At 37.7% G+C, this 27,259-nt stretch overlaps 1 protein-coding gene across 11 annotated transcripts in view; it reads right to left on the bottom strand.

The window, feature by feature from the left end:
* The window catches only part of LOC120418805 (cell adhesion molecule Dscam2), a 167,859-nt gene that overhangs the window by 69,246 nt on the left and 71,354 nt on the right, over nt 1-27,259 (bottom strand). For all 11 annotated transcript variants that reach the window (XM_039581289.2, XM_039581294.2, XM_039581299.2 and 8 more), the window contains 3 exons: nt 15,125-15,246; nt 9,631-9,752; nt 7,306-7,364 (listed from right to left, as the gene is read on the bottom strand). In XM_039581289.2, coding sequence (XP_039437223.1) covers nt 7,306-7,364; nt 9,631-9,752; nt 15,125-15,246 — 303 coding nt within the window. The remainder of the gene's footprint in view (nt 1-7,305; nt 7,365-9,630; nt 9,753-15,124; nt 15,247-27,259) is intronic.

Here is a 27,259-nt window from a genome sequence, read left to right as displayed (position 1 = left end):
GTTGTTTACATTGCGTGCTCTCGTTTTTTTTATTCAAGGCCAAAAAGTAAAACGCGTTTATCTCGAAACGTCAAAAAGCAACATATTACAAGATAGCACGACAGCGTCGATATACAACATTGTAGCAACATATTTATCAAAACCAAGAACCAAGAAAAGTTTTCAATTTATTTAAAATTTCCCGGAAATTCCTGGCATTTCCCGGGAAATTTGGTGAAAATTTCCCGTTTCCCGGGATTTTTTGTAACACTGGGAAATTGGACGCTCTAATTTATTTACCTCGTAAACCCAAATGGTTTATTTTTAATTCGAATAATTAACACATTAACCAACTTCTCAGGAAGAATGATTATTATCATTGTTTCATTTACCCGATAGAATCGTACAACAACCATACTAACGAATTATTATGAATGCATTTGAATTGATATGAGCAGGCAAGTCATTAGTGAGGATCACATCAGAATACAATTCTTTTAAAATCGTTTCATTTCAAAGTAATACGAATTGCAATTACAATCGCTGACTGAACTGAAAACATTTCAGAATGTTACAAAAGGGCAGATGAATGGCACAGAACAGGAAAACGTGCAATGCACCTCGCTATTAACGTCCCCATTCACACGGCGTCGGTATACCTTTTAAACCATCTGGAACTGATTGAAAGAGCAATTTCTCACACCTGATAAGTGCCATTGCTGCTGGATGACATTTTCCCAGCACACGATGACACGTCGATACATTCCGGCTCAGAGGACCATCCGGAGCAAAGCAAAGTCGAACTGTACATGACATCGGAAGATGCTACGGTTCTGTTCACCTGTATGACAGTTGAAAACGAGGAGGAAATAATTTATGTAAAATGGTATTTTAATTTCACCTTGCTTTGTTCTGTGTGTGATACGCTCCTCGAAGAGTGATTATCATAATTGCACCTCATTAGCGAGTGTTGCGTCACCAATGATAGCTCACGGCGTAGCACGTTTTGCAGCTATGATATTGGATATGTATCGTGAATACTGTTTTATTTAGTTATGAGAAGAGCAGGAACAAAATTTGAATAAACTTTAGGATTCGCTTTATCAAATCACGTAAATCATTAAAACATGTAAGTTTATGAGATTTGATTGGTGAAGGGATTTTTACTGAAAACGAGGTCGAAATACTACGTTATTCTAGAGTAAAAAGATAAGTGATTTTATCTTGAATTTACCAATAATTACGTCATCTGCGGATGACACGTTACACGGCGTGTTTTCTAGAACAACCTTATCAGAAAAAAATAGTCATCGTCACTTTCAAATGTGTCTTATAGGAAATTTTCTCAGCTTTCCAATGCTTCTAGAAGCGAAATGTTTCATCGGGAAATTCCTGAGATATCTCTATTTTAAGTTTTTTGTTTTAAATTTCTTAATTATTTATTGGAAACTTTATACTAACAGTTCAGAAAACTTATCAAATGATGTGTTTCATGAGTCATTTACTCATCAAAATGTTTGCACATTTTGAAGAGTAAGACAAGAAACAACTTTGTAGAAGGTTGCAAACCGCTAAACATTTTGAAAATTATGTTTTGTCTAAGTTTTTGAATATATGGGATTTATTCAGAAATTAAAATCCTAAAACAGTGTAAAAATGTATTTTTTACAAGAATTATTTGATAATTACATATTTTTTGTGTACAAATTTCACGTGTCTACTTTGATTTAATTTGTTCAACCGAAACTTTGGCAGGTTTGTGATTGTTAATGGTATTATTGAATTTTAATGAATAAATTTGATATTTTCTTAAGCAAACATTAACCAGGAACATAAATACAAATATGATTTGAAATCGAAAATGTACTACATATTACTGTAGCAAGCTTCAAAAGCCATATTTTCATGAGTATAAAATAAAGATGAAATTTTATAAAATGTTTTCTGTACAAAATGCACTTAAAAGGAGCAATAAAACTCGAGTCTTCCAATTCAGAATTCTGAAAACACCGTCGCAAACATTTATTTTTGTTTGAACAAAAATTAAATAGTATTTTAACAAAAAAAATCTAACAGAATTTTTCTTTCCAAACTATTTGAACAAAAATCAATACATATATATTTTTTCAAGATGAGAGTCTTATAAACTTCTAAAATATTTCTAATTCCTTGATCTTAGGAAAAAAATATTTAAAACAAAAAAAACTGAAACAGTCATTTCATACTAATGAAAAGTATTTCTCCTAAAGCTAGTAACAGTAATTTGCAGTATAATTTCGAGTATAAAACATGTTTTGTATCAGTGCAGCTAGTTAGTGTTTGATTAAGGAAATATGATATTTATTCATAAAAATCTTGTAATACCCTATCAATCTCAAACCTGTAGAAATTTCGGTTGTATCAGCTAATTCCAAGCTGAATCAGAGCAGACCGGTGTTATTTGTACACAACAATTATGTAATAATCTATTTGTTCTTGTAAAAATAATATTTCAATACGGTTTTATTATTTTATTATTTGAATAAATCCCACATATTCAAAAATTCGGTTAAAACTTAATTTTCAAAATGTTTAGCGGTTTGCAACCTTCTACAAAGTTGTTTCTTGTCTTATTTTGCACATTTTGGTCAGTAAAATACACATGAAACACATCATTTGACAAGTTTCCTGGACTTTTATTTAAAAGTTTCCAATAAATGATCAAGGATTTTAAAAGAACAACTTTAAATAGAGATATCTCAGAAATTTCCCGATGAAACATTTCGCTCTTAAAAGCATTGGAAAGCTGAGAAAATTTCCTATAAGACACTTTTGAAAGTAGTGATGACTATTTTTTCTCCTTAAGGTTGCCCAGAAAACACGCCGTGTATAAAATCTCTTACATGTTGATTTTTGATGAGTATTATCTAGGGTGGCAAGAGAAATTGAAAATTTTGGAAAAGCTCAAGAGATACCCCCTGGATGATTCTTTAGGCAATAATAAGTAACTGTGTTAATTTTGAGCCAAATCGGTTAAGGTTAAGGGGTTACTTTTTATTGTTGAAGTATGGGGAAAACGTTATTTCAGGATTTTAGCAGCAGGTGGCGCAGGTCTCGCCCAAAGTTGTCCAAGTGGGAGATTCCTGTAGGAAATTTAATTTCCTACAACTTTGTCGAAGGGTGCAAAAAGATCCGAATCGATCCTGGTGAGTTGTAAGCAAAGCGATGAAAAGAAATCGGCATGATTCGAATTCCCGGACGCTTCAAAACCCGGACACTTCGACTTGTTTTATCAATTGTTTGGATATAAGTTCGCATTATGAATGTCAAAACTGTGTTTTTTGATGAATTCCAACATCAACTTTCATTTCAAGTTTGTTTGAACGCTGCAGTTAATGCCAAAACAATAAAATAAAATTATAAGTTTACCAAAAATGCGAAACATTTCAACGGAATCATTTCATAGGCGTCCGAAGCACCGGAAAGGCAATGCAGAAATTTATGTTTTTGATTTTCTTAAATTCTAGCCATTTTTTATATAAACTATCGATTGTTTTGATGTTAATTGCTTATTTGAGACCTAAAGAATGCCATTCACTAACATTTCAGTCCAAATTTGTGCGATTCATAAGCAAAATCGAGTGTCCGGAATTCGAAGCAAAAGTGTCCGGATTTCAAATAAGCTTTTAACAGTGTCCGGGAATTGCAGCATAAAAAGTAAGTTTAGTTATCAAATTCTGATGAAAAATTGTTAGAAAAGACTTATTTTGCATACATTTTCTTAAAACTGACTGTTTATACTAAATCCTGATGGTATTTCTACATTTCCAACTTATTACATGATTTTTTGTCAGCTATAACAAAAATAATATGATACTAAGTGTCCGGATTTCGAATCAGGACGTTACTTAAAAGAATATAAGGGTATATAGGAAGTATATAAGAAAATACTTTTTACTAAAAAAATCACCAAAAACTAGGATCAACTCGGATCGTTTTGTACCCTTCGACAAAGCTGTAGAAAATTTAATTTTCTTCAAGAATCTTAACTTGGACAATTTTGGGTGAAACCCGCGCCACCTGGCAGAAAAATTCTGAAACGATGTTTTTCTGCATACATTTTTGCGATTTTTCTCCGCCAACTCAGACAGCAGTTGCCCCGACCCCTCTTCGAATTGCGTGAAACTTTGTTCTAAAGGGTGACTTTTGCCCCTGATCACGAATCCGAGGTCCGTTTTTTTATATCTCGTGACGGAGGGGCGGTACGACCTCTTAAATTTTTGAACATGCGAAAAAAGAGGTGTTTTTCAATAATTTGCAGCCTGAAACGGTGATGAGATAGAAATTTGGTGTTAAAGAGACTTTTATGTAAAATTAGACGCCCGATTTGATGGCGTACTCAGAATTCCGAAAAAACCCGTATTTTTCATCGAAAAAACACTAAACAAGTTTTAAAAATTCTACCATTTTCCGTTGCTTGACTGCAAAAATTTTTGGAACATGCCATTTTAAAGGAAATTTACTGATCTTTTCGAAATTTCGAACAAAATTTTTCATTTTGAAATTTCGTGTTTTTTATAACTTTGCAGGGTTATTTTGTAGAGTGTAATAATGTTCTACAAAATTGTAGAGTAGACAATTATAAAAAAATGATATACAAACATATGCTTATAAACATCACGAGTTATCGCGATTTTACAAAAAGTGATTTCGTGTGAGTTGATAGAGAATTATCTCCATATAAACTTCAAAGATAAAAAACGACTCCTTAACCTTAACCGATTTGACTCAAAATTTTCAAAGATACTTATTCTTGCCTAAGGAATCGGATCAGAGAGTATCCCTGATTATATCGATTATTTTTATTGTCACCCTAGTGTAATCTCGATGAAAATTCACAGTTTTAAACTGTTTCTCAAATCATATTTTCTCCCTAGAGTTCGCTATCATTTGCGCGGTTCAAGATTCCATGAAGCCTGAAAGTTTCTTGTTTCAAGTTAGAAATTGAAACTCCCCTTCCCCCTCGGGCAAATGCCACCGTTTGCGCTGTTCGCACGTGTCACGCGATTTTTGTGCTCGCAGCTTCTTTCGACACCGACTGGTGGTGGTCCTATCTTGGCTCGCTTTGCTGCTATTCGCGCCCTAAAATGGCTCCACTGGTGGAAGTATATTTGCGTTGCTTTTACGTAATCGTGTCCCTTAATGTCACCAAGTGGCTTTTTCCTGGCACTGTCAGCAGCTCTCCGCACCAAGGTATCTCGGTGAGGACGAGAAAGTTTGTTTGTTGTTTCTATTTTTTCGAGTATGTAGTGTAACGAATGCTTTGAAATTTCCGCACTTACGTTAAGGAAATCAAAGACATTGTTAGTGATTTCAGAGAGACTCCACATTGTGTGTACTAATCTATTTTTTAAAATTTAAAATTAACATATCGTATATCAAAAGAAAACAAAAGTTCTACAGTCATAACTTTAATCGTGAGATTTTTACTTTTATGAACTTGCTCGTCGTTTTTCCATGGTGGTTTGAGCCGGCTTTACCGTCGTATGCATTATGATATTTTACGATTATATTCTGTCATAAATTGTGCTTCTTATGTATCTATTACGGCTTACTTTTTTTTACATTTTAAAGAACGGTGTTACTTTGTAGATTGCTGCCTGTTTGTTCGCGGGGGTGACAATATACTTTGCTGCACGGTCTAAGGATACAACAATGACTGAAAGTGGTGATAAAGTTCTCAAAATATGGATAAGGCAAAGCCTAATCGGAGTGCAAATTGGGAGGTTTTTCTTTTGAGATCGTTATGGAAAATAAGAGGAATTCACTTCATGTTTTTTTCTATTCTGCATTTATTCTTGCATTAGTTAAATATCCAAACTGAATAAACGAGAGATTTTTAAACAAAATACTACAACTGCAAATCGATATTTGACTTTGACTTTTGCTAAAAAAAAGCTCAGGAAAAAATATTCTGCTTGTTGAGCGTGGTTGTGAACAAAAGTCCTATATTCTGGGCACCCTAGTGTATAAATGACTTGTATGGATCGTTATCATTTTTCAATATTGTGGGCCAAGGCTTGCACTTTTCGAAACTGAAATAACCCAGAAGAAGGTCATCATCTAGGACAAAAAAAAAAAGAATTTCGTGTTTAAAGTGCATCAATGTCTTACAAAATTGTAGAGATGACAATTTAAAAAAAAAAATTAAAAATAAAGGGATTGCCTGTAACCATCATGAATTTTCGGGATTAAAAATAAAATTCACGTTTATTTGTGTTTTGTTATTCGTACTGGTTTCCATGACTTTGTGAGCGTTTTCCTCTGAACGCCGAGTTGATTTACGGGTGCCACGATATCTCAAGATGGTTATGACCAATTTGGAGTAAGGACTCGCAAGACACAAGCATGACATTTGCGTGTGCATGACGAAGCTCGATTTAAAAAAACTGCATTTGAAAAAATACAAAAATCATAAACTGCTGATTTTCGTATATAAAAAAAAAAAACATAAAAATATTGAAAATCGGCCTTCGTCATGCACACGGAACCGGTTTAACGAGGCTTCACCAACATTTTGAGCCGTTTTGGTCGAAGCAGTGTGGAGATATCTTGGCACTGGTTTTTTTGAAACTACTCATTTGAAATGTCTATACCTCGGCAGTGGTTCAACCAAATGCCTTCAACATTATTTTGTTGAGACTAGTACACAGCTTCTGGTCTACCATTTCTCCTAAATTTCCTAACATAAGAACAGTTGGAGGACAAATCAAACTTAAAACGTCATTGTATGCTCGCGCATAGATACTTTCACTCCTAATTGAAAGCACATTCAACTGTGTGAGATATTTTCCCAAAGTGGCATGCCATTGTACTCTTTCGTTCTGCACTCAAATGGACCCTCTAATTAAAATGGAAACTGTGCTTCGCTGCACACAAGATGGTTTGTGTGTTTGGAAGGTATGTGTGTGTGGTTGTTTTCACCCCCCTCAGGGTTGGTGGTGTAAATTAATCATAATTACAAAGTGGAAACTTTCGCCCACGAACCGCTGAGCTCCTCGTTACCGCCAGAGTAACTCGCCTCTATAATTATTTTAAACGACAACTTTTGCAACTTTAGGGGCCCCAAAGGCTCCTCCTCGCACCCCCTCCCCTCCGGTAGGACCACGCGATGCAACAATGGCGTCGACATCGAACGAAAAAAAGAAGCAACTTTTCACGAGGAGGTTCACCGAGTGAGAAGAAAATTGGAATCCCGTCGTCCTTTCCGCGCGAACTCAACACCGCGGAGATGAAGTTGATTGTGTGGCATGGTTATGTGGTTGGTACAGGAAAAGAAAAACTTACCTCCTTTCACGTGCACCTCGCGACTCAAAATAGTACCGACTAAGTTTTTTAATTTACATCTGAAATAGAGAAATGGGAAACAAGCAGAAGGAAAGGGGTAAAGTTTAAGCAACGCGTAAGATAATTGTGGTTGAGTGAAATATTTTATTATTCCAGTACACAAGAAGAACAGCAAAAGTTTGATGATGAAGTTTTCTAATTAAAAATAAATGAATTAACTCCTACCGGCTGGTCAGGGAATGACAGCATGCTTGTTAATTTGTTTTATGATCAGATGTTGTACAGTCCAGACTCGATTATCCAAAAGCCTTTGTATAATCGAATCACGAAAAAATATACTTTTTCTGATATTTTTGATTGTTGAGCTTAGGTATGACCCAAAAGCAACTCTGAAGTGATTTACAATTTTTAAATCCAAGATGGCGGCCAAAATTACGGTGATGAATATTGAAAAGGTGCATTTTTTAATTTAATTGAAAATCAAAATAAAAATCACTTAAAATGGATCGTAGAACTCGAATTTGATGTTAAAAATATTAAAAGAAAAAAATACGAAAGCATTGTTCGTCATTCGATAAAATTGATATTGGCAGGAAAAATAGCATCTAAGCAATGAATTTCAGAATAATATTTCATTTTTCCAGCATTAGTTGTATAGTCAGTGGGGAGACATTGGGACTGGGTGATATGATTGGGTAAATGTATTTATTACGGATTTTGCATCAAAAGAAAAACTCAGAAGGGAACATGGCTCTCGTCTCTCGCGCACAAAAGATCGGTAAACACAAACCCAAAAAAAAAAAGAAAATCTAAATCAAACCATCCACTTTAACGGTCCAAAGGTCTTTTGTAGTTTCTATTGCAAGTTTCTGCCAATTCAAAAAATTATCATCTTGATCACGGAACACCGATTTCACTTCTACATTTTTCGTAGATGAAGGATATTTGTAAACAAAATGAAATAAACGAATTTCAGTGGTATTTACTAACACAGAGATGTATGTTTCGGGAGTGATTTTCTCTTGCGTGTTTCGCTTCCTCTCTCTTTCGTGGGTGAAGAATGAAATAAGTTTGTTTTATAATTTAAATTGGGACAGAGCATTTATTTGTTCAAACTGTTCTACTGTAATTTTCAAAAAGAATCTTCAGTCATCCCTCATATTTGTAACAGTATACATATCGGCCAATGTTCAAAATAGCATAGCAAATCGATAATTAAACATAATGATTTGGTTTTACCTTTTTTTACGTTTTATATCAAGTTTTCAAAGAAAAACATTAACCCTTGAAATCCAGAAATTCAGAACACCTTTTTCTTACGGATGTAAACAAACATTGGTTCTCTCCAGGAGTACTTATTTTTACAAAATGATGAATACACCCACTGAAACCAATGAATCTCAGTCTTAGTTATGTTTTATGAATGGTCGGATAACTGTTTTGGGAAAATATTAGTTAAATTCAGGTGTTCCACAATTGTGGAAGGCACAATAACATCACACAATTATGGAACAGGGAATTTGGAGGCAGTGTTTTGCTGCTCAGGATAAAATGGTCTTGAAATATAGTTTTTTGTTTTAAAAGTACTACTCCTAAAAAAAGTAGGGCCGACAAATTATCACAAAAGTGTTCCGAATATGTGGGATGCCTGTATCTGAACAGGAAACCAAATATATTTTCAGAACTTTTATGAGCATTTCCGGTAAGAACAGTCCTTTCTTTTTTTCATTCTTATTGTGCATCCTTTCAGACACATAATGGAATAATTTAGCATCCAGTAAAATTTTAATTAAAATCTTTGAATGATGAAAAGTGAACCATTCCGGGCGGAGAAAAAGTAAATAGAAAATAAAGATAATGAAACTATGACCGTTTGAGCATTCATTCTTTTTTTTCTCTCAGGTCCTGGCCCTCTGGCAAGAAGCAAAAGTGCGTGGAACACTGCCGGAATACTTTGGATCGGTGTCCCCCGGGGGGGGTCGTCGCATTCACACAGCGCGGAGAGGTTTTGTTTTAAGAGAGATATTACACTGACATGAAAAGGCGGATGCTTGGCTAATGATGGCTGGCTGGCTGGTTGGTTAGGCACCCGGCAAAGAACCTGGAATCCGGTTTCCCGACTAAGATTAGAGGGTGGAAATGAGTGCCTATCGCGGTATGCCCTTGCCTTATTATCGTTCGAAAGCCTTTGTAAATCTCTACAAAACGTGCTCATTGTTTGTTCCGGGGTTTAGAGGATGGAGAAAAAATAAAGGGTTGGCTGAAAATGTGACTTCGTTTTAAATGAAAAAAGAAAGTCGCACATGCACAAACACACATACTCACCTATAAACTGTGGAGTGAATTTCGTGGCGGAACTTATCCGCCGTGAAGGGATAAAAAATCAGACTTCCGTTTGGCGATGCGTACACCAGCTCGTGATTAGTTGTCGCTACCGACCACTCCATCTGGAATTGTAAGAGAAAATAGGATAGTAGAGTTATTTTTACAAACCGGCTTTGCGTTATTGGATTTTTGTCCTCAAATAATCACAATTGTTTGTTCTTAGAATCTTAAGGGCAAGGAATATGAAGAATAGCTTTAAACATTGTTTGTTTATTCGAGCTCAGGGCAAAACATTGAACCAAAAGTCGATTTGCAAAATCTTGCTCAGCTTTAATTTATTGCCTACGGCACGCGGTTACACCCAACGCAGACTAGCTCACTCAAAAAACCCTCGTTTCATATTTACTGACAGCTCCCGGACAGTGACGAGTGAAAATTAACACCGACAATATTAAGCTAAGGGTTAGTGCTTAGAATCTAAGAAGATTTTCAAGTGCCAGCGGGGTGGTGGTTTTCCACACAAAAAAGGAGAGGGCAGCATCCAGATTTTCCGGCACAATTTCATTACGGCGTTCATCGTGGGCTTGGGGCTGGTAATTGAGTGCTGAACTTATTATCGGAGGACCCACCGTCCGTGGATAGAACATGAACTTGAGTTGAAAAGCATTGGAAGGAGCAGCAGGAAGTGTCAGGAAATCGAAAATGGAACCAACTTTCTTGTTCGATTCAGTGTGACGGCAGATGGCGCTGAAGGTTAAGATAAAAGTTTAAAGAATATTGGAGGCATTTTGAAGGTGTAGAAGTTTTCATTGCCAAGCTGTTGTAAACGGATTTATCAACTTCTGTACTTAACTTAACATAATTTAAAATTCATATTATTATATTGTTTGATTAACTTATCAACTACAAAACCCCGTACAAACTTGATTTTTTATTTATTGTTCTACGTTTGTTACAATCAATCATTTTAAAAAGTGCCTCTAGGAAAACTTGATCCATACCAATAATCACTGAGATCTGCGATAAGTTTAATTGGTCGGTTTAGTTGCTTTTTTTTCATGTTGCTTTAAATATTTTGAAAATGCTGGTTTGAAATAATTGTTTTGAACGCTCAGCATGATTTAAAGAACTTATTTGATCAAATACCCTGCTTTCCCAAGTAGCACTCATAACTTGTCGACTGTTGAATAATAGTTAGACAATTGTTTTTGATAAACATACGAGAAAAAATCTGAACATAACTTAAATAACAGTTTGTTTCACTGCTTGTATAACTGGCTTATGTAACTATCGTGTTTTGTGCCACAAAAGTGTTAAAACACAGTCAACTTCACTCTTTTCCAACTTTAAAACACAACATAGGGTAAATTCTCACCTATTTGGGAGGTTTAGAACTCGCTCCTTACTCCATCCAATTTGCTGATTTACACTGTTTAAACAAATTATTTTGGAACACCTTCGATAGAAACTTGCTTGCTCACTTCCGTTTGAGATATTTATCACTTGATTTCAGTCGAAAACGCTTTTTATGAGCTGTAATTAAACGTCAAAATGCTGATATGCCAAGAAGCTGTTCCGTCATCTGCAATTTTTTCCTCGAACAGTTTGTTGAATAAGAATAATATTGCACTGTTTGTTTCACTGCTTATCTAATATTGTTATGTGACGGCATCTTCTGAAAAATGGGCGTGGCCAACCATTCTATAAATAACCTTAGGTTTTCTCGCTTTGTTACACAAATGTTATTGGAGAATGGGTTATATAACTGATAATCAACAAACATATTCAACTTGACATTGCATGTTGTTAGGTGGTGTAAATTTGTACGAGAGGTATTTAGAGTTTCAATAATGTTTATTTATCGAAGATTGCAATAATTTTAATTGTTGACCGATTAGTTTGAAACCTTATTGCCGGTAAAAGCTACAAAAATGTCAGCTTATGGAGTTCATGATAGAGAAAATAACAAATTAAAATCACACCGATTTCAATGTTGCTCCGTGGTACGGTAATAGAAATGACAGTTGAAACGGTTTGTTATAACTAAGTTGTATATTGGAGTTATAAAAACTGACTTGAAACAAACTTATATAACTTAATTTCCAATGACAGCCTTTTCTGGAGTTAAGTTGTATAGCTCACTGCTGTATAACAAAGCTGACAGCAGCCTTCTTATTGACGTTTAGGCCAGCTTGTTTACTATGAAGCCTCGTGGAGAGATGTGGAAGCGCGCCTGGACCTGCCGTGGAGATAACAACAAATCGTCGAAGTCATCGGATCGAATCTTGGGAAAGACGAAGTTCATCAAAAAAGGAAAATCTAAAAGTTCGCCATGAAGAGGGTTTCACAAGAATCACAGTTAGAGAGCGCGAAAGGATTTTTTTCATGCAATTTCTATTTTTTTCTAAATAAATCGGGCAGAAACAAGCGTACCAAAATAGTCAGAGATACTGGCTTCGTCGTTGATTGAAATTCTAATAAGAACTGTTTGTTTACATGTAAGTTGGGTAACGGTTAGACAACTGTTTTAAATCTATCTTTCCTTTTCAGTGTGCGCTTTGATTTGACAGCACAGCCGTTAACCACGCCCTCTTTTTTTCGTTGAATCTCTTGTTAGCTAGCACAGTGTTGTCAAATACATTTGTACAACTTACTCTGATAACTTGCATCTTATTCTGGCAAGTTATACATTAGAAAAAAGTGCGCTTTTTCCAATGCACAGGAGTTGTAGAACAAGTTGTGGTAACGAGGTCAATCGGTTATACAACCAGTTAGGAAATACGTTTATCTGACAAAGTGTGTTGCTTGGGTTGCCATAGTTGAATATTTAAGCATTCGACTCATGAAAAAAGTTCATAGTTTTGTATACAAAAAAAGGGATCAAGTCTCGCCATTCTTCCTTACTGGCAGGAGTGTAGCCAGAATTTTGGTTTGGGAGGGGGGGGGGGGTCTGGAAGAAGAAATTTTCTTCTTCTTTTCTTCTTCTTCCCTCTCTCTCATATGTCTTCCACAAATTTCGGGAGGAAGGGGGGGGGGGGTGCTTCAGCCCGAAGCCCACCCTCTGGAGTACAAAAGGATTCTTAGCAAAGATTCACAAAATTTTCATTTTTTTTCAATTTCAAACATGATTTCTAAATAAAAGATTTCATGTTTGTTCAGATTCAATAATTCAAAATGCGTATTGTTGTTTCAATCCCCAAAATTATTGACCAAACCATTAAATGGGAAAGCCAAATTGGCGTGTTTCGTTTTCTATCACACAAAAACTCAAATTTCAGCCATTTTTTTTTTGCATCAAGCTTCACAAGATTCGTTTTTCATATTGTGTGGGTTGAAGAGAATAAGTGTGAACAAATCAAACAGGCTAAACTGTAGCAATTATTGTGGTGTGCTTTTCAAAAGTCCAGTTTTACGATGTTGTCTCGTAACGCTAAATTTTTATTTAAAAAAACGTTTTTTTTTAATAGCAGTAAAGTTATTTTGCAAATCTAGGTATTCAAAAAATCTAAGGTATGTACTTTAAAGTTTACAGTGTAAACCGAAATTTCACGCAATGTTAAAATATATATCTTTAAACTTATTTAACCAGGCTGAAACTGATTATCAACGTTTTTTTAGTTGACTGCATCGATGCCACTCCTGGAGCGGCCGTGGCTGACTGGTTACGGTGTTCGCTTTGTAAGCGAATGGTCCTGGGTTCGATTCCCATCTGCTCTAAACGAGAAAGTATAGGATATTTTAATTTTGAAACTCTGAACATGAAGGAAAAATCAAAGTCACTCGAGTCGGGGTTCGATCCCTAGTCCTTTGGATTGGTAAGCAAAAATGCTAACCCATCGCGGCTAAATCGGTTCTAAATAAAGTTTGAATCCGATTGATGCAAACGTTCTTCAGGGCGGGGCTTGTCGATGGTCAGTGTTGTCGACAGTGATGTCAACCATCGCGACGCTCATTTTTGGTTCGCGGCACATTTTTCGTTTGTAGTGCTTTTCAGTTACGGAATTCGACAAAATGGTGTTCGAAGCACTTGTAGAACTCACCAACAGCAACATTTCTTCAGAACATTGTATAGCTGTAAAATTCATACGCAAAAAGTTACAAGAAGATTCCAGACCTCAGGACCAATGGTTCGCGATGCTTTCGTTTGCCTAACGCATTTTTGGTTGTAACTTTTTTTGTATTCATCAAAAATCAATACTATGTTCAGCAAAGTTGTACGATTTGGTGTGTTCTGCAAGTCCTTCATACACAACTTTGTCAAATTCCGTTTTTGAAAAGCACTACAAACAAAAAATGTGCCGCGAACCAAAAATGAGCGTCGCGATGGTTGACATCACTGGTTGTCGATAAAAAGCTGAGGTACCTCGCGCTCGGTTAGCTAGCGTAGAAATGGGTCACCGAAGCTCGGTAGAGCTAACCTTCCAAATGCCTATGCGAGTTATTTGCATGTACAGAATGTAGATCTAAAAATTTATGGAAACATCTCAATTTGTAAGTAGTGGCTGCAAGGTCCCGTTTGGTTGGTTGCACACACACACACACACACTTCCCCCCGAAGTTATACCGAAAAGTGGTCCCGGGGGAAAAGGACACGGCGTTCAAGGGCTGGGAATTTTTTTTCCCAACCCCACACCACCTGAGAAATGAATTCTCAAGTGTCTGGTAGCAGATTCCGACCTTGTAAAAAAACACACACACAAACTGCATTAAAACTAACCATAACCAACCAAAATGTATGATGGAAAGGTGAGAAAAAATATTACAAAAAATGATATTTTTGAACTGTGAAACAAGCAAAACAGGCTTCAGAATAATTCAATAAATCAGCATTTCAAAAGGAGACATAGCAATATTGTATCTATTAGAAAAGAGATTCAAGTTATTCAATTTTTCACAGAACTTTCTTGCATCAATTTCATTAAAGAGCACTCTTATCACAAATCGTGTCAGAGACTGCCAGGGGCCACAAGTGCTCGCTCATCAAAAGCCACCTCCCTTTTTCCATCCATTGCATCGACGTCCGACCACAGTCATCATCACCACGCCACCACCACCGCTGGGTTGCCAAACTTTTATAGCTTCAGCAACATCCGCTGACGACACCGACGACCGGGGGTCGCCGAAAGAGCACAAAATTAATAGGAAATTATTGTCGTCAATCAAACGATCGCAAGTGAGAAGTCAAAGAAGACGAAGGAGTGCGGCAATAAATGGCTTCGAACGATGCTAGATGGGTCGGTGGGTGGTGAACTTCGCCACATTGGCAACAACACGTGGAGGTGGTCCGGGAGGTAAAGCTCTCATCATACCGAACCCACCCGGCAATCAATGGCATTACCGATAATGGGAACGGAAAATGTTGATTTATTTCGCTTTATGGCAGTGATGCATGTTCGAATTGTGGTTATGTTGGAAATAGTTGAAGAGTTGATGCTATATTTGATCACGTGTTCAAACTCATGATTGAGAAGCTACGAATATGAGTGATACTTACATCGGGCGGTGGACTTCCATGACCTGTACACTCGATGTGAGTTCCAGAATTGTTGGAAAATTCGATGCGATGCAGCGGTTCGCTGAGAAATAACGGTCCCTGAAGATCGAGCAGGATGACACCTGAAAGAAAGTAGCAAAATGTGCAAATGAGATTAATGATGCCTTATGTATGTTTGAAAATGAGGAAAATGTTACTAATAAGTTGAAACATTGCCACTTAATCTCCCAAACATCATTCATTGGAGGAAAACCGACACTCATCGCTGATTGTTGAAATAAAGTACAAAGAAAACGAAAAAAAAAACAAATTATCACCAATTTTTCATCTCCTCTCGAGTACACATTTATATTCAGAGTTTGCCAAAGAACAGCCACAATAAGAAACCTCCATATATTTCAGTTTTCAGCGAGCGTAGCGTATTATTTTCCTATCCGTAGCCCATCTAAAACAATAGAATCATTAATTATTTATATCGGAGAAGATATTTTACTCCCATTTTTGCCACTCTCGCCTGGCTGTCCGAATGCCGGGAGATTTCCACCTGAGGAGGATGCTTCAGCCGGTGCCTTCTCTTCTTTCTTGTAAGATACTGGAGCGGCGAAGAGCATCCCGCCGAGTGCTGCAGGTATTTTATTTTATGAAATATTCCGCTATAAATCAGACGGTTCCGTCCATACCGCCGGCACAGCAACGTACACCATAGCCGGAGGAACGGGTTCTTGTCTGAGCCTCAAGTCAACCCGGAGCCCGGAACACGTGAAGGAATGTGCGATATTTTATTTACATTCCCCAACGAGCGGTGGTAGCTGGTGAAGGAAGCTTCTTGGGCCACAAATTCACATCAAGCAGGGCGTGGAGCAGCCACAAGAATTGAACATATCGAGACCTAGAAACTTCTCGAGTGTTTGACAGAAATGGGGTTCGATACCATAAAGCGGAAAATGGATGTGCCCTGTAGCGTAGCTTCCGCAATTTCATACAAACAAAAATCAAATTATTCGCTCTACAGCATTGCCTTGGCGTTCTCGATTGAGAAAATCCTACTCGAAACTAGGTGTCCGTAGCCTTGATTGTTGAGGCGTGTAAACCTCTTTTTACACCTCAGCTTCCATCCATCCCGGGATTCGAAGTGACGACCTTTGGATTGTCTACCAACTGCCTACCAGCGACTCCACCGAGGCAGGACCCAGGGAGACGTCTTCTACACCTGGATTGAGCTAACGACCTAACCCTCTAGGTAAGACCGGGCCAGCATTTACTACCCCGTCCGACGGAAGGCGTGGTCAGACAAATCCCAAGCCGACTGGGTTAGAGGCAACCACGCTTACCCCTACACCACGTACAGAAAGTCTTCTGTGTTCTCAGCGAATCTTATAACTGATTAATGTATTTTCCACTCACAAACATACTTTTATTTGGTTGTTTTCTAAGGTACAACCGAAAAAACACTCAACACTAAAGCGGCAAAAACACATTCTGATCAACAAAACATGGGAAATATTGATCGAACGGGATCACTTTTTAGTCTGACACCCATTTACACGGAGATCACGCACACTACCAAATGATTGGTTTGATAGTAAGCGTGTGTCCCGTGTAAAAAGTGACAGTTCGACAGGGTAACAGGGTAAACTAAAAAGTGACCAACCACCGGGGGTTGAGTGTATTTCAACTCTAATGTTGATTTATCTGAGAATGTTGTTTGAATAGCGGCAAAGTGCAAGTGACGAGAATAGGTTGAAAAAAATGTTAGGTTTGCACATTTTTAAAATAAATACCATTAGACAAGATGGTCAAACTTATTTGGAAACAGGAAAAATCAAGTGTTTTCTTTTTCAATGAAGGTGAAATATTCAAATACCAATGTATCAGCAGAATTGGGAGATCGTTTTTAATGTTAATATTTAGAAAAGTCCTGAATTAGTATTGTTTTTGGATTTTCTTAATTGCTAATGCCATCCTTTTTTACATTTAAACTTGAAAACGCTTCACGTTATCAAAAATATAACTTACAAAAGAGACTGTCCATTTTTTTTGTCCATTTGACCATTAGCTGGTCAAACTAAGGCGTAATTGTTGACCCTCAACATATTCTAGAATATTTTTTTCAAAAAAAGAACTGCTAAGGACTCTTAAATGAGCATAAACCATTACTACTCGAAACTAGATGTCCGAAGGCTTGATTGTTGAGGCAATTGCAAACCTCTTTTTACACCTTAGCTTCATTCCACCCCGGGATTCGAACTGTCGACCTTTGGATTGTGAATCCAACAGCCTACCAGCGACTCTACCGAGGCAGGACCCAGGGAGACGACTCCTACACCTGGACTGAGCTATCGACCTAACCTCTAGGTTAGACCGGGGCCAACGTTTACTTCCCTGTCCGGCGAAAGGCGTGATCAGGCAAATCTCGTCTCAAAATTTGCTACCGGGACCTTCTGGGATCAAACCCAGGCCGACTGGATGAGAGGCAACCACGCTTACTCCTAAACCACGGTCCCCGTGTTGCTTGCATAAAACGTAAATAGAGTTTTTATTTAAAAATTATATGAATATAAACAAAAACAACACGCATTATTAAATGGGTCTGTAAGATTAATTAGATAGGTGAATTAATAAAAATAAAATGATGATCTCGCACATTTATATTCCAAATTACACAAAGTCAAGAACTTCTCAATGAAATGAAACTCGTTCACATTTCCGTAATGGAAATTAAAATCAAATTTCACAGTTGCCTCTTCTTCCAACTTGCAGAAAATTCACTCAAAAGCTTGCGCTCAGCAAAGAGCACCATGATGAAATGTTTACCGTAATCTGGGGTGAATCGGGACTACAGTCTGAATAGGGACAGTAGTTTTTAGAGCACTTAAAGTTTTTAAATTTGGAAATGGATGTACACATTTTGTTGGCCTGAGTCTGTTCTAACCGAAACCAACCAGAAAAATCAAAATATTGTGCTCCTACATGGTTAAAAATGCTGTCCCAATTCGCCCCATGTGTCCCGATTGACCCCAGTTTACGGTACGAAAGCCATCTAAATATGAAGGTTAATGAATTTGTCAATAACAACGGTATCGTTGGAATGTGAACAAATGAATATCTTTGAATAAGTGTTTCATGCTGGTTTGAATAGCAAATTGATATCGCTTTCAATTTGAGGCGATGAGAGCATAACATTGAATGTTGCATCTTCGTATTTTGCGCCTCACCTTCAACATTATACTCGATATCAATATTATTGATATCGTTAACTGAGTTGAGTCGGGACTACAGTCTTAGTAGGGAAAGCGGTATTCAAGATTTTATTAATCAAGTCTCAAACAACTACTCGTATTCCCCTCATGTGTCCCAATTTGCCCCAGAGTTGAATCCTTTTTTTGGTAACGTTTTATATTATAATTTCTGTCAAAGAAAAAGTGTAAAAACTTTCTGTTTCTAGGCAAAAATGTAATAGCTATTCTCGGAAAGACATCGCATTAAACTTTTCAGTTTGCATTATCAGCATCTTTGGCATGTCTCGAAGATAATGAAGGAAGAAAACCCACCAAGAATTTGCGAAAAATACATTTGGTTGGCAAACATGATGCAAAACCATTATATCTATGTTTTTTTCAACTTTCTGTGGCAAACAATCGTAACTATCCGAACTACCACCTTTCGTTCGTCATGCGAAAACTCCGGAAGGATGCTGGCTATAGTTGAAGGAAAACCTTGGCAAACCGGAGAGCACAATCTGGGCGCCCTTGCCAAGTTTATAACAAAAACATGTCAAGAAACTGCATCTACCACCGTTGTACAAGGTAAGTATTTGCTGCAGAATTTCGTTTGGCACGTTTCGAGAAGTATTCTCGCAATCGTGAACGCCAAGGTAATGCTGAAGAGCGAAGGATTTGTTTTGATTTTTGATTTTTGCAAGTTTCAAAAAGCTTTTTGGAGATTTGAAAAAAAGCTACAATTAGCTTTAAAAAAAATGCAAAAATGTTTCGTCGCTCCCGAGAAATCAACAAATTAGTAAAACGTAACGCACCGCGTTAAAAAAGGGTTCTCTGTATAAATGTAGCCAACCTTAACTTTGAAACAGGGCTCTGAAGTGATCTGACACTTGCCAGATGAAAATAACAGCTTAGATTCCATGAAAATGTTATTGCTTGGCCCTAATTATTGCCAACCTTATTCAACGAGGGTTGTCATTTATAAATTATTCAGAACGCCTAATTTAAGCTCATTAGCCCTCGTTGCCAACTATTTCTGTCAAGTTAGTAGTTGTTATCTGTCAATAAGCTTTATGTGATATACTAAATTTGGCATACTTTTACCGACGATAATTGAAATGTAAAAGTACTCAATTTCAATTAGCCATTCTTGATCTCATTAAAATTTCAATGTTCTAACTCCTCAGTCAAATCCTTTCTAACCCAACCTTGGCACACTCAAAAAGCTAGGCGGACACTTTCTCTATAAAGTAATGAATTATTTTCCTCGAACGCAAAACCATCTGAATAGCACGAACCAACGCCTACTTCACACCTCGAGTATTTTCAACTGATGGATAGCGCCACTTCGGGTCCTGTCAACCGTCATCCCACCGGATCTTGGGCTACCGGCGGCAGAAGTGACGGCAGCGAGATGGTTTTTCAAACAGTACACGTACATGCTGAGGAGAGCGGATACCGACTCAACTCATTTACCCAAAAGTACATCAACTTTGGGGTTCGGGGTGGGTTAGTGCTGTCAGGAGAAACGTGACTCGTAAATTTTCAGCGTAATTTATTGCAAAAATAAATACGAATTATGACAATATCAAGCAAGAGGACGACTTCATTTCAGACAGTTTAGGGAAACATGGGTAAAATCTACTAGCAAAACAAGACCAAAAGGTAAAATTTTCTAATAACCAAGCGCCTCCATTCCAACGCCTTTTTCGTTTCGATTGATATGTATCACATTATTGTCACCAACGAAACGTGCGTACCTGTGCGATGAGTTTTCCCGCATCCATGACAACAGATGACGGAAACATGACAACTAGATGAATATTGCTTTCCACCTTGTGGCATCTGGTGCTCTCGGAACAACTCACCAGAGAATTCAAATTCCGTTTTTCCTTCGAGGGCGTGCTGATGAATTTATTAGCATTCCGAAGGGCATTTGCTTTCAGATTAATGACCATCTTTCGCCTTTGGAGGATTCCGGCAGGCAAGAAGAAAAAACAGTCTGCAGAAAGTTACAGTTTTTTTTCTTTCTCTATCGCACACTAAAGGGCTGCTGTTGCTTTTTGGTGCAGACAGTTTGAAATGCTTGGCATGTTCTCAACCTGACGCTTAATTAAGGCGACATGTCAAGACCTGGAGTAGTCTTGATGTTTTGTTTTTGCCCTGCACGTGCGGGGTGCTCTTAAAATAATGATCGCACTGTTGCTGATGGTCTGTAGGGATGCTGTCAGATACAGTCATGGCTACGTGACTGCATTCGTTGATGATTGATAATTTTTTTTAAATAAGTTTTCATTGGAAATTAATACTTATGTTGACCGCAAGAAAAACATCTAAAAAATCACTAATACTTGATTACTTAGGATTTTTTGTTTTGTTTGAATTGGTTTATTACACCAATTTTGAATAAATAATTTCCTTCTAACGTTTGTTGTTCGCCCTTTAGGTAAAAACTAACTTTATCCACAAGTGTGGTTGGTGCCTTCCTCACTACTTAACTGGTCATAACATGAGACAGGGTTGCCAGATCTTTAATGTTTTAGACTCATTGGAATGGTTTTTTGATTACCTAACTAACGATGGGTCGAATGGTGGATTCTGACATACTGTACACACAAGGTGAGATTCGCCTTCAAAAAAGTACATAAATATCACTTAACTGGTCATAACACGAGACAGGGTTCCAGATCTTCAACGCTTGAACTCATTGGAAAAGCCGTTCGATTACCTATCCAACGATATAAAACATGATCCGGATAACACATTTTTCAACATAACTTTTGAACTACTTATCGAAACTAAAATTTTATTGAAACTCGAACTCAAAAAAAATTAAACCCCCGGGTCTTTTGTGGTCTCTATTGCAAGTTTCTGCTCGAACCTAGGAGTTCGAAGGCTTGAATGGGGAGAGCACCCAAACCTCTTTCTACTCCAAGGAACCTTCCACCCCAGTGTTTGAACTGACGACCTTTGGATTGCGAGTCCACCGCCGCCAACGATTCCACCGGAGCAGGCTTGGTTTGGTGTGTTGTTTGTACTTATGGCATGGAGACGACTCCTACACCTGGAATGACTTAACGGCCTAACAACAACCAAGGCCGGGACCGACATTTTACTTCCTCATCCGATGGAAGGTTGGAGCAGATGGGAATCGAACCCAGAATCATCCGCTTACAAAGCGAACAGCGTAACCATTCGGCCACGCACTGCCACTGAAACTCGAACTATGGGACCCTAAACCAAGTCGAATGGAACTGGTTTGACCAAAATCGGTTCAGCCAGTGTTGAGAAAACTGAGTGACATTATTGGTAACACACATACACACATACGAACAGACATGTATTCAGTTTTCGATTCTGAGTCGATAGGTTTATATGAAGGTGGGTCTGCGATTTTTTTTTTGTAAAAAGTTCATTTTTACGAGCAGGGTTATAGCCTTACCTTAGTAAGGAAGGCAAAAGCCTTTAATTGAAATAGCGACAAAAATACTGGAAAATAAGACCAAATACATAAATTTCCAAAAAAAAAAAACAAACTGTCTATGGAGAAAATCGTTTATTAAACGAAATACCAAAGGCTGTAATAACTAATTGGGATACAGTTGAATGTTTCATAATGTTCTGTTGAATTCAATGTACCTAGTATTCGTCTTAAATATGGAAATGCAGACACTATTTTACCTTTTTTACCTTTTCCGTCTACTGAAGAAAAAGAGATCGTGAGGATGAAAGGAACATTTTTAAACCTCTACAAATTTTGATTTTGATGAACCATCATTCAGAAAATCATAGATAAATCTTTATAGTTTTTTGTTGGCCAATGCCGAATGATTTTATTATGAAATTAGTTCTGTGTTCACAATTAATTTGTTTCGTTTTTGTTTCTGTTTATCTTAGAAATGGTTCTCCAGACCATTTGCAGTCGTTTTTAGCACCAAACATCAAATTAAAGTTATTGACCGAATTGGACATATTGTAGAGCACGTGACTACAGTGCCGCTAAAATCTCGGTCCCTTTGCTTCGCATCTCTCCTGTTGAAAAGAATGGCCCAACATCATCCCCTTTTCTTTTATTTCAGTTTTTTTGTACACTCCTCCAAACGAGCCAGATTTTTCCCATTCACTCTCAACGGAGTTGGGCCTCTCGACATAACGAGAACGGTGTGTTTGTGTCAGTGTTTTGTGTGCGGATCGAAAGGCCAAGGAAAACGGAACGAGCGAAAATCCACAAAATTGCATGTTCGTGCTCGTGCATGAGCGGGAAAGCGGGTGGGAAAAGCCCGGGCACTTTGTTGAAGCTAGGACAAATTTCGGGTCGGAAATGCACCTCACGGAGAATTACTATTTATAAACAACTCCGAAGGGGGTTTATTTGAGCACACAAACACTCACCAAACTTGTACTGTTTGGTATTATTTGCTCGAGTGCTTTTCGTGATTCTGACAGTATGCTTTTTCCCGGCAAGGAGAGCTGTTTTTGTGTTTGATTTTTGCTGTTGTGCTCTGCTCAGAATAATTCTATTAATTTATAACAAACGCTACCGAACAACGACGCACGATATGTTACTGTTTTTTGACAAGAACAATTCAATGCGAACAGCTTTGACAAGACAAGAAGATTTCATTTATCAAGAGAAAGGTTAGGAGACTGACACACATTGAAAATATTTTTTCATCATTTAAAAAACAATAAAGAGTTTTTATAATGGTCAATTCCAGAAAAGTGGTTGTCTTCTTATTACAAAATTGCCAAATTTCCGGACTCAATTCTGCAACAATCTGATTATAAAAAATAACAAACAATGTTGTAAATAGTTTTGTAGACAGTACTTTAGAGGATGAATAAAACATTACATCGAAAGTTCCCGTAGTTTTGAAGATACTAAAATGTCTGTAACAAAAATCATGGTGCAAAAGTTCTGCTTGATGTGTACCGTAAATTCAATATCTTCTTTGTTTGAAGGTTATTCAAATTCAAGGGTAACAAATCGTAAACAAGTCAAGCCAAGCCAAATATCGAAGCTATGACAAAATGTTTGGAAGTTAACCCTCGACTGCACAATTTTTTTTCTAAAGTTTTTATTTTTCCCGTGTTCAGGAAGTCATTTTGAGCAACTTTTGTTTTACGAAAAACTTCTCTTGTTTAATGTTTTTCTTGTTTAATTTTAAGTTTTTTAATTTGCATTTATCTTCTTTAGTTTATCTTTATTTTTGGTAAACTAAACAAGATGGGCTCCTATCATTACATTTTTCCTTTCCAATTTTTCATGTTTTTAATGCCACTTTTTCAATTTTTTGCATGTTTTTCACATTATTTACTCTAGAATTAAATTGTAAAAAAAGCGTAGAGGCATAGTCTGTGACACTGCAAAAATTACTGCATACTTCTTTTTACTTAAAATATAGGAAATGTTTGTAAAAACCACAGCCAAAGTTGACCCCTTAAAACTGTCATTTTTAAAAACCTTGGCAAATTCACATAAAACAAGTCAAACATCCAACCTCAAAATTTTATAAAATTTTAAGAGTTCTTCTATCCAATGCTTTTTAAACATTAAAAATCAGTTGAAAAATAGATTTTTGGCAATTTTTTTAGATCGAAGCCCATCTAAATGTGGGGTTGGGTTTTTTTTTTTGAAATTAAATATGTCTTTATTGAACTTTCTTATAATAATTACATTTCATTTACATTCTAAGTGTTATGGCTAAATGCTCTTCATCTTTGTTGTATTTTTCGTTTAATTATTACTGTTCACATTCATTCATTTATTTCAAATTGTTTTACATTTTTGCATTTAATCGAATACATTCGGGAAAAAAAAGAAAAAATCACTTTAACAACTAATCCTAACTTAAAACTAAAATAAAAATTCTTTGAATTATTCAAAATCATAAGAACTAGTAAACTATGAACTGTATTTTAAGATGAATGCTCCAAGCGTTCTTACTTGTTCCTGGCGAGTTTTGCACCCACGCAGAGTTGTTGTAATCTCGATGAAAATGTTTAGAAGTTCTTGTGGTGAAAACAGGTCACTACTGCCTTCATCCGTTGATGCTGGTTGGTTTTCCCTTGGTTGCTGTCTAAAGCCAGGAGGTCTTGTGTTCTCTGCAATTTTTTGTCGCTGATTCAACGGCAATGGCTGCAGATTTGGAACCACTCGAACAAATCCCGCTCCAGGTGACGCCAAAGCAGGAAAATCCACGTCCGTGAAAGTTGGTGGTGTTTTGCGACGATTTGGTTGGTGCCTCGTCGTCGCTTGCTGCCGAATTTTTACAAACTCAGCTCGTTTTGGGCAGCTACGATTCTTGGTAGAATGGTCGCCGCCGCAACTGAAGCATTTCGCTTCGATGTTCTCGTTGATTGTTTCGCAAGCTTGAGTTTTGTGCTCACCTCCGCAGGTTGCACAACGACTCTTGATGAAACAATTCCTTCCACCATGTCCAAACTGCAAACAGTTCGAACACTGTGTCACGTCACGGTGCACTGGACGATAACGTTCCCAAGACACGATGATGTTACAAATTGCCCGAACTGCTTTCAGCTCAGACGGCGTTGTCGATCCTTTCTCGAGATGAACCAGGTACAGTTGATCACGATACTTGATGTCCTTGTTGTGTCTCGTCATCTTGAAGACTTCAATCACGTTCAACTTCAGAGATTTGAGCTCTTCTTTCAACACATTCCCATCCATGTCGTATAGGCCTCGGAGGACCTGTTTCATGGGGCGTTTACCTGGATCGTCATGGCTGTAGTATTCGATCTTTGTGTTGTTCAGGAAATCCCGAACGTAGTTGTAATCCTTTCTACCAGGTAGCAGAATTTTGAGTCCATCAGCACACAAGCGAATGGAAGCTCGTAAAGCACCAGTTATGATAAATCCGGTCAGCCACTTTCGCACCGAGTCCGATGACGATGTTTTCACAAAAATGGGTGGCAACTTTTCCCGTCGTTCAAATTCTTCCTTCTCGCTCACGTCCACAGGGAGGGTAGCAAACTGGTTTCCAGACGAATTTTGAGCGTCCTTGCCCAAACTGCCTGGCTTTGCAGGTAGCGCTTCGGCATTCTTTAGCTTCTTCAAATCTGCCGATCCTGCTGGTGAGGACCACCTCTTTTTCTTGCCGTGAGGCATTTTTGCACTTTTTAGCACTTTTTTTGGTGAGTGAGGGACGCACGTCTGACTCGCTGCTCTGTCAACCACAGTCTGGGGGGTTGGGTTGTAGAGGGTTAAGTTGAAGAACTCTTTTTTAGTCAATTTAATATCTTGACAGTCTAAGAAGTCAAAATGCTATCTGATTTAACAGATTCAATAAAACCGGAAACAGTTTTTGTTTCGTTTTACTTGAGCAAAACTTTCTCCAGTATAACTTCCCTCCTCGGCTCTCGCTTGCTCGCAAATCTTTGCACGAAAGTTACTGCTCGCAGATTTGTCGTTATCGTTGAATCTGCCCCCCAACCACCAAGCCGCATCATTTTGCCGTTGTCCGCAATAGTTAGTTGCGTTACGGCGTTCCGTCCACTGCAGATGTGGCCATAAAAGCAAATTGTGTTATTTACATAAGATACTTTGTGTCGCGACATAAATATTCCCAGCTCGTTCATCACACAGCGGGCTGAGTTTTTGCATTCCAATTATAAAGGCACTTTCTCGTGCTTGCTAGTACGAAGAAAAAAAAAACACTCTGAAATAGCGTAACACTGTTGCCTTTGCCATATATCCGTAGTAACAGTTCAATAGGGCGAATCTGCGTTTGTAAACAAACAGTCTATCCCTTTCGCTCAAGTGACAGTTCACGTCAAGTAAAAGGGGGACAGACTGCTTGTTTACAAACGCAGATTCGCCCTATTGAACTGTTACTACGGATATTTTTATCATCTGCCATCTACAACCGCAAGATTACGAGGCTCAATTCGGTTCTTTGGGGTTCTGAAGCTGAAGGCTTCTTTTTTCTGCCCTTTCACAGTTTATTTGTTGTTTCATCTTGGGGAAAACTACCCCAGCCAGTTCAGTCCAGTCGGCCACCAAGCTCGTGAAACCGTACACTTTCTTAAAATGTATATAAACTGTTCATGTTTACGGTTCCAGTTTCAGTTTTTCGTTTTTTTCTACCTCCTCCTGGGCAGCTGTTCCACCCTCATAGAGCTCGTGACCAATAGGGTGACCCCTGCGCTCATCAAGTCACGACACCTCAAGCAAATACTTAACGTTTTTGAACTGAAAATGAGCTTAATTTGATGTTTAGTTCAAAAGAAAAAAAAACATTTTGCAAAAGATTCACGTGATATGATGAGTGTCACCCTACTGGCCAAGGGGGGGGTCACTCAAACCACTGCTGCTGCTGAGGCTGTTGGTCATGGATGCTGCACAGGAGTTGTTGTTCCTGTCCCCCTAATACCCTCCTCTACCCAGGTTGGTCGTGCCACTCTGCTATGGTAAGCGGAGAGTGTTTCTCCTTATAATATAATAAGAAGAAAACATGCTTCTGATGTTTGCTTCCCCTTTTTCCGGATTTTACTCGCCGGCTAATACAACAAACACGGGGGTTCGCTCGGTATGTTTTTTTCCCTCTTGGGGACCGTCCAAAAACTATAACAGCGCTGTTTTTGAGTTTTAAAAGGATTTTTGGAAGAGTTTCAGATTGGTACAAAAGAGGTTTGAAAACAAGTGTCAATCACAAAACTGCTGAAAGAAATTTTGGACCTTTGCAAATATTTAGTGCATCTTGCTCACACTTTATATCATCAAAATACTTTGGAGTGAGCGAGATACACTAAACTCTTACAATTGTTTCTTTGGTACTTTGAAAAAGTCTAGATTTGATATAATGTAGAACAAATTCCTCGAAACATTAATTATAAATTAAAATATAGTAGAAAAGAGGTTATGTGTGTTACTTTGTTTCTGAATGGCCTCTCTAGC

This window comes from Culex pipiens, chromosome 3 (genome assembly GCF_016801865.2).
Source record: "Culex pipiens pallens isolate TS chromosome 3, TS_CPP_V2, whole genome shotgun sequence".
NCBI lineage: Eukaryota > Metazoa > Arthropoda > Insecta > Diptera > Culicidae > Culex > Culex pipiens.
Note: the sequence above shows the minus strand (reverse complement) of the source record. Positions and strands in the feature narration are given on the sequence as shown.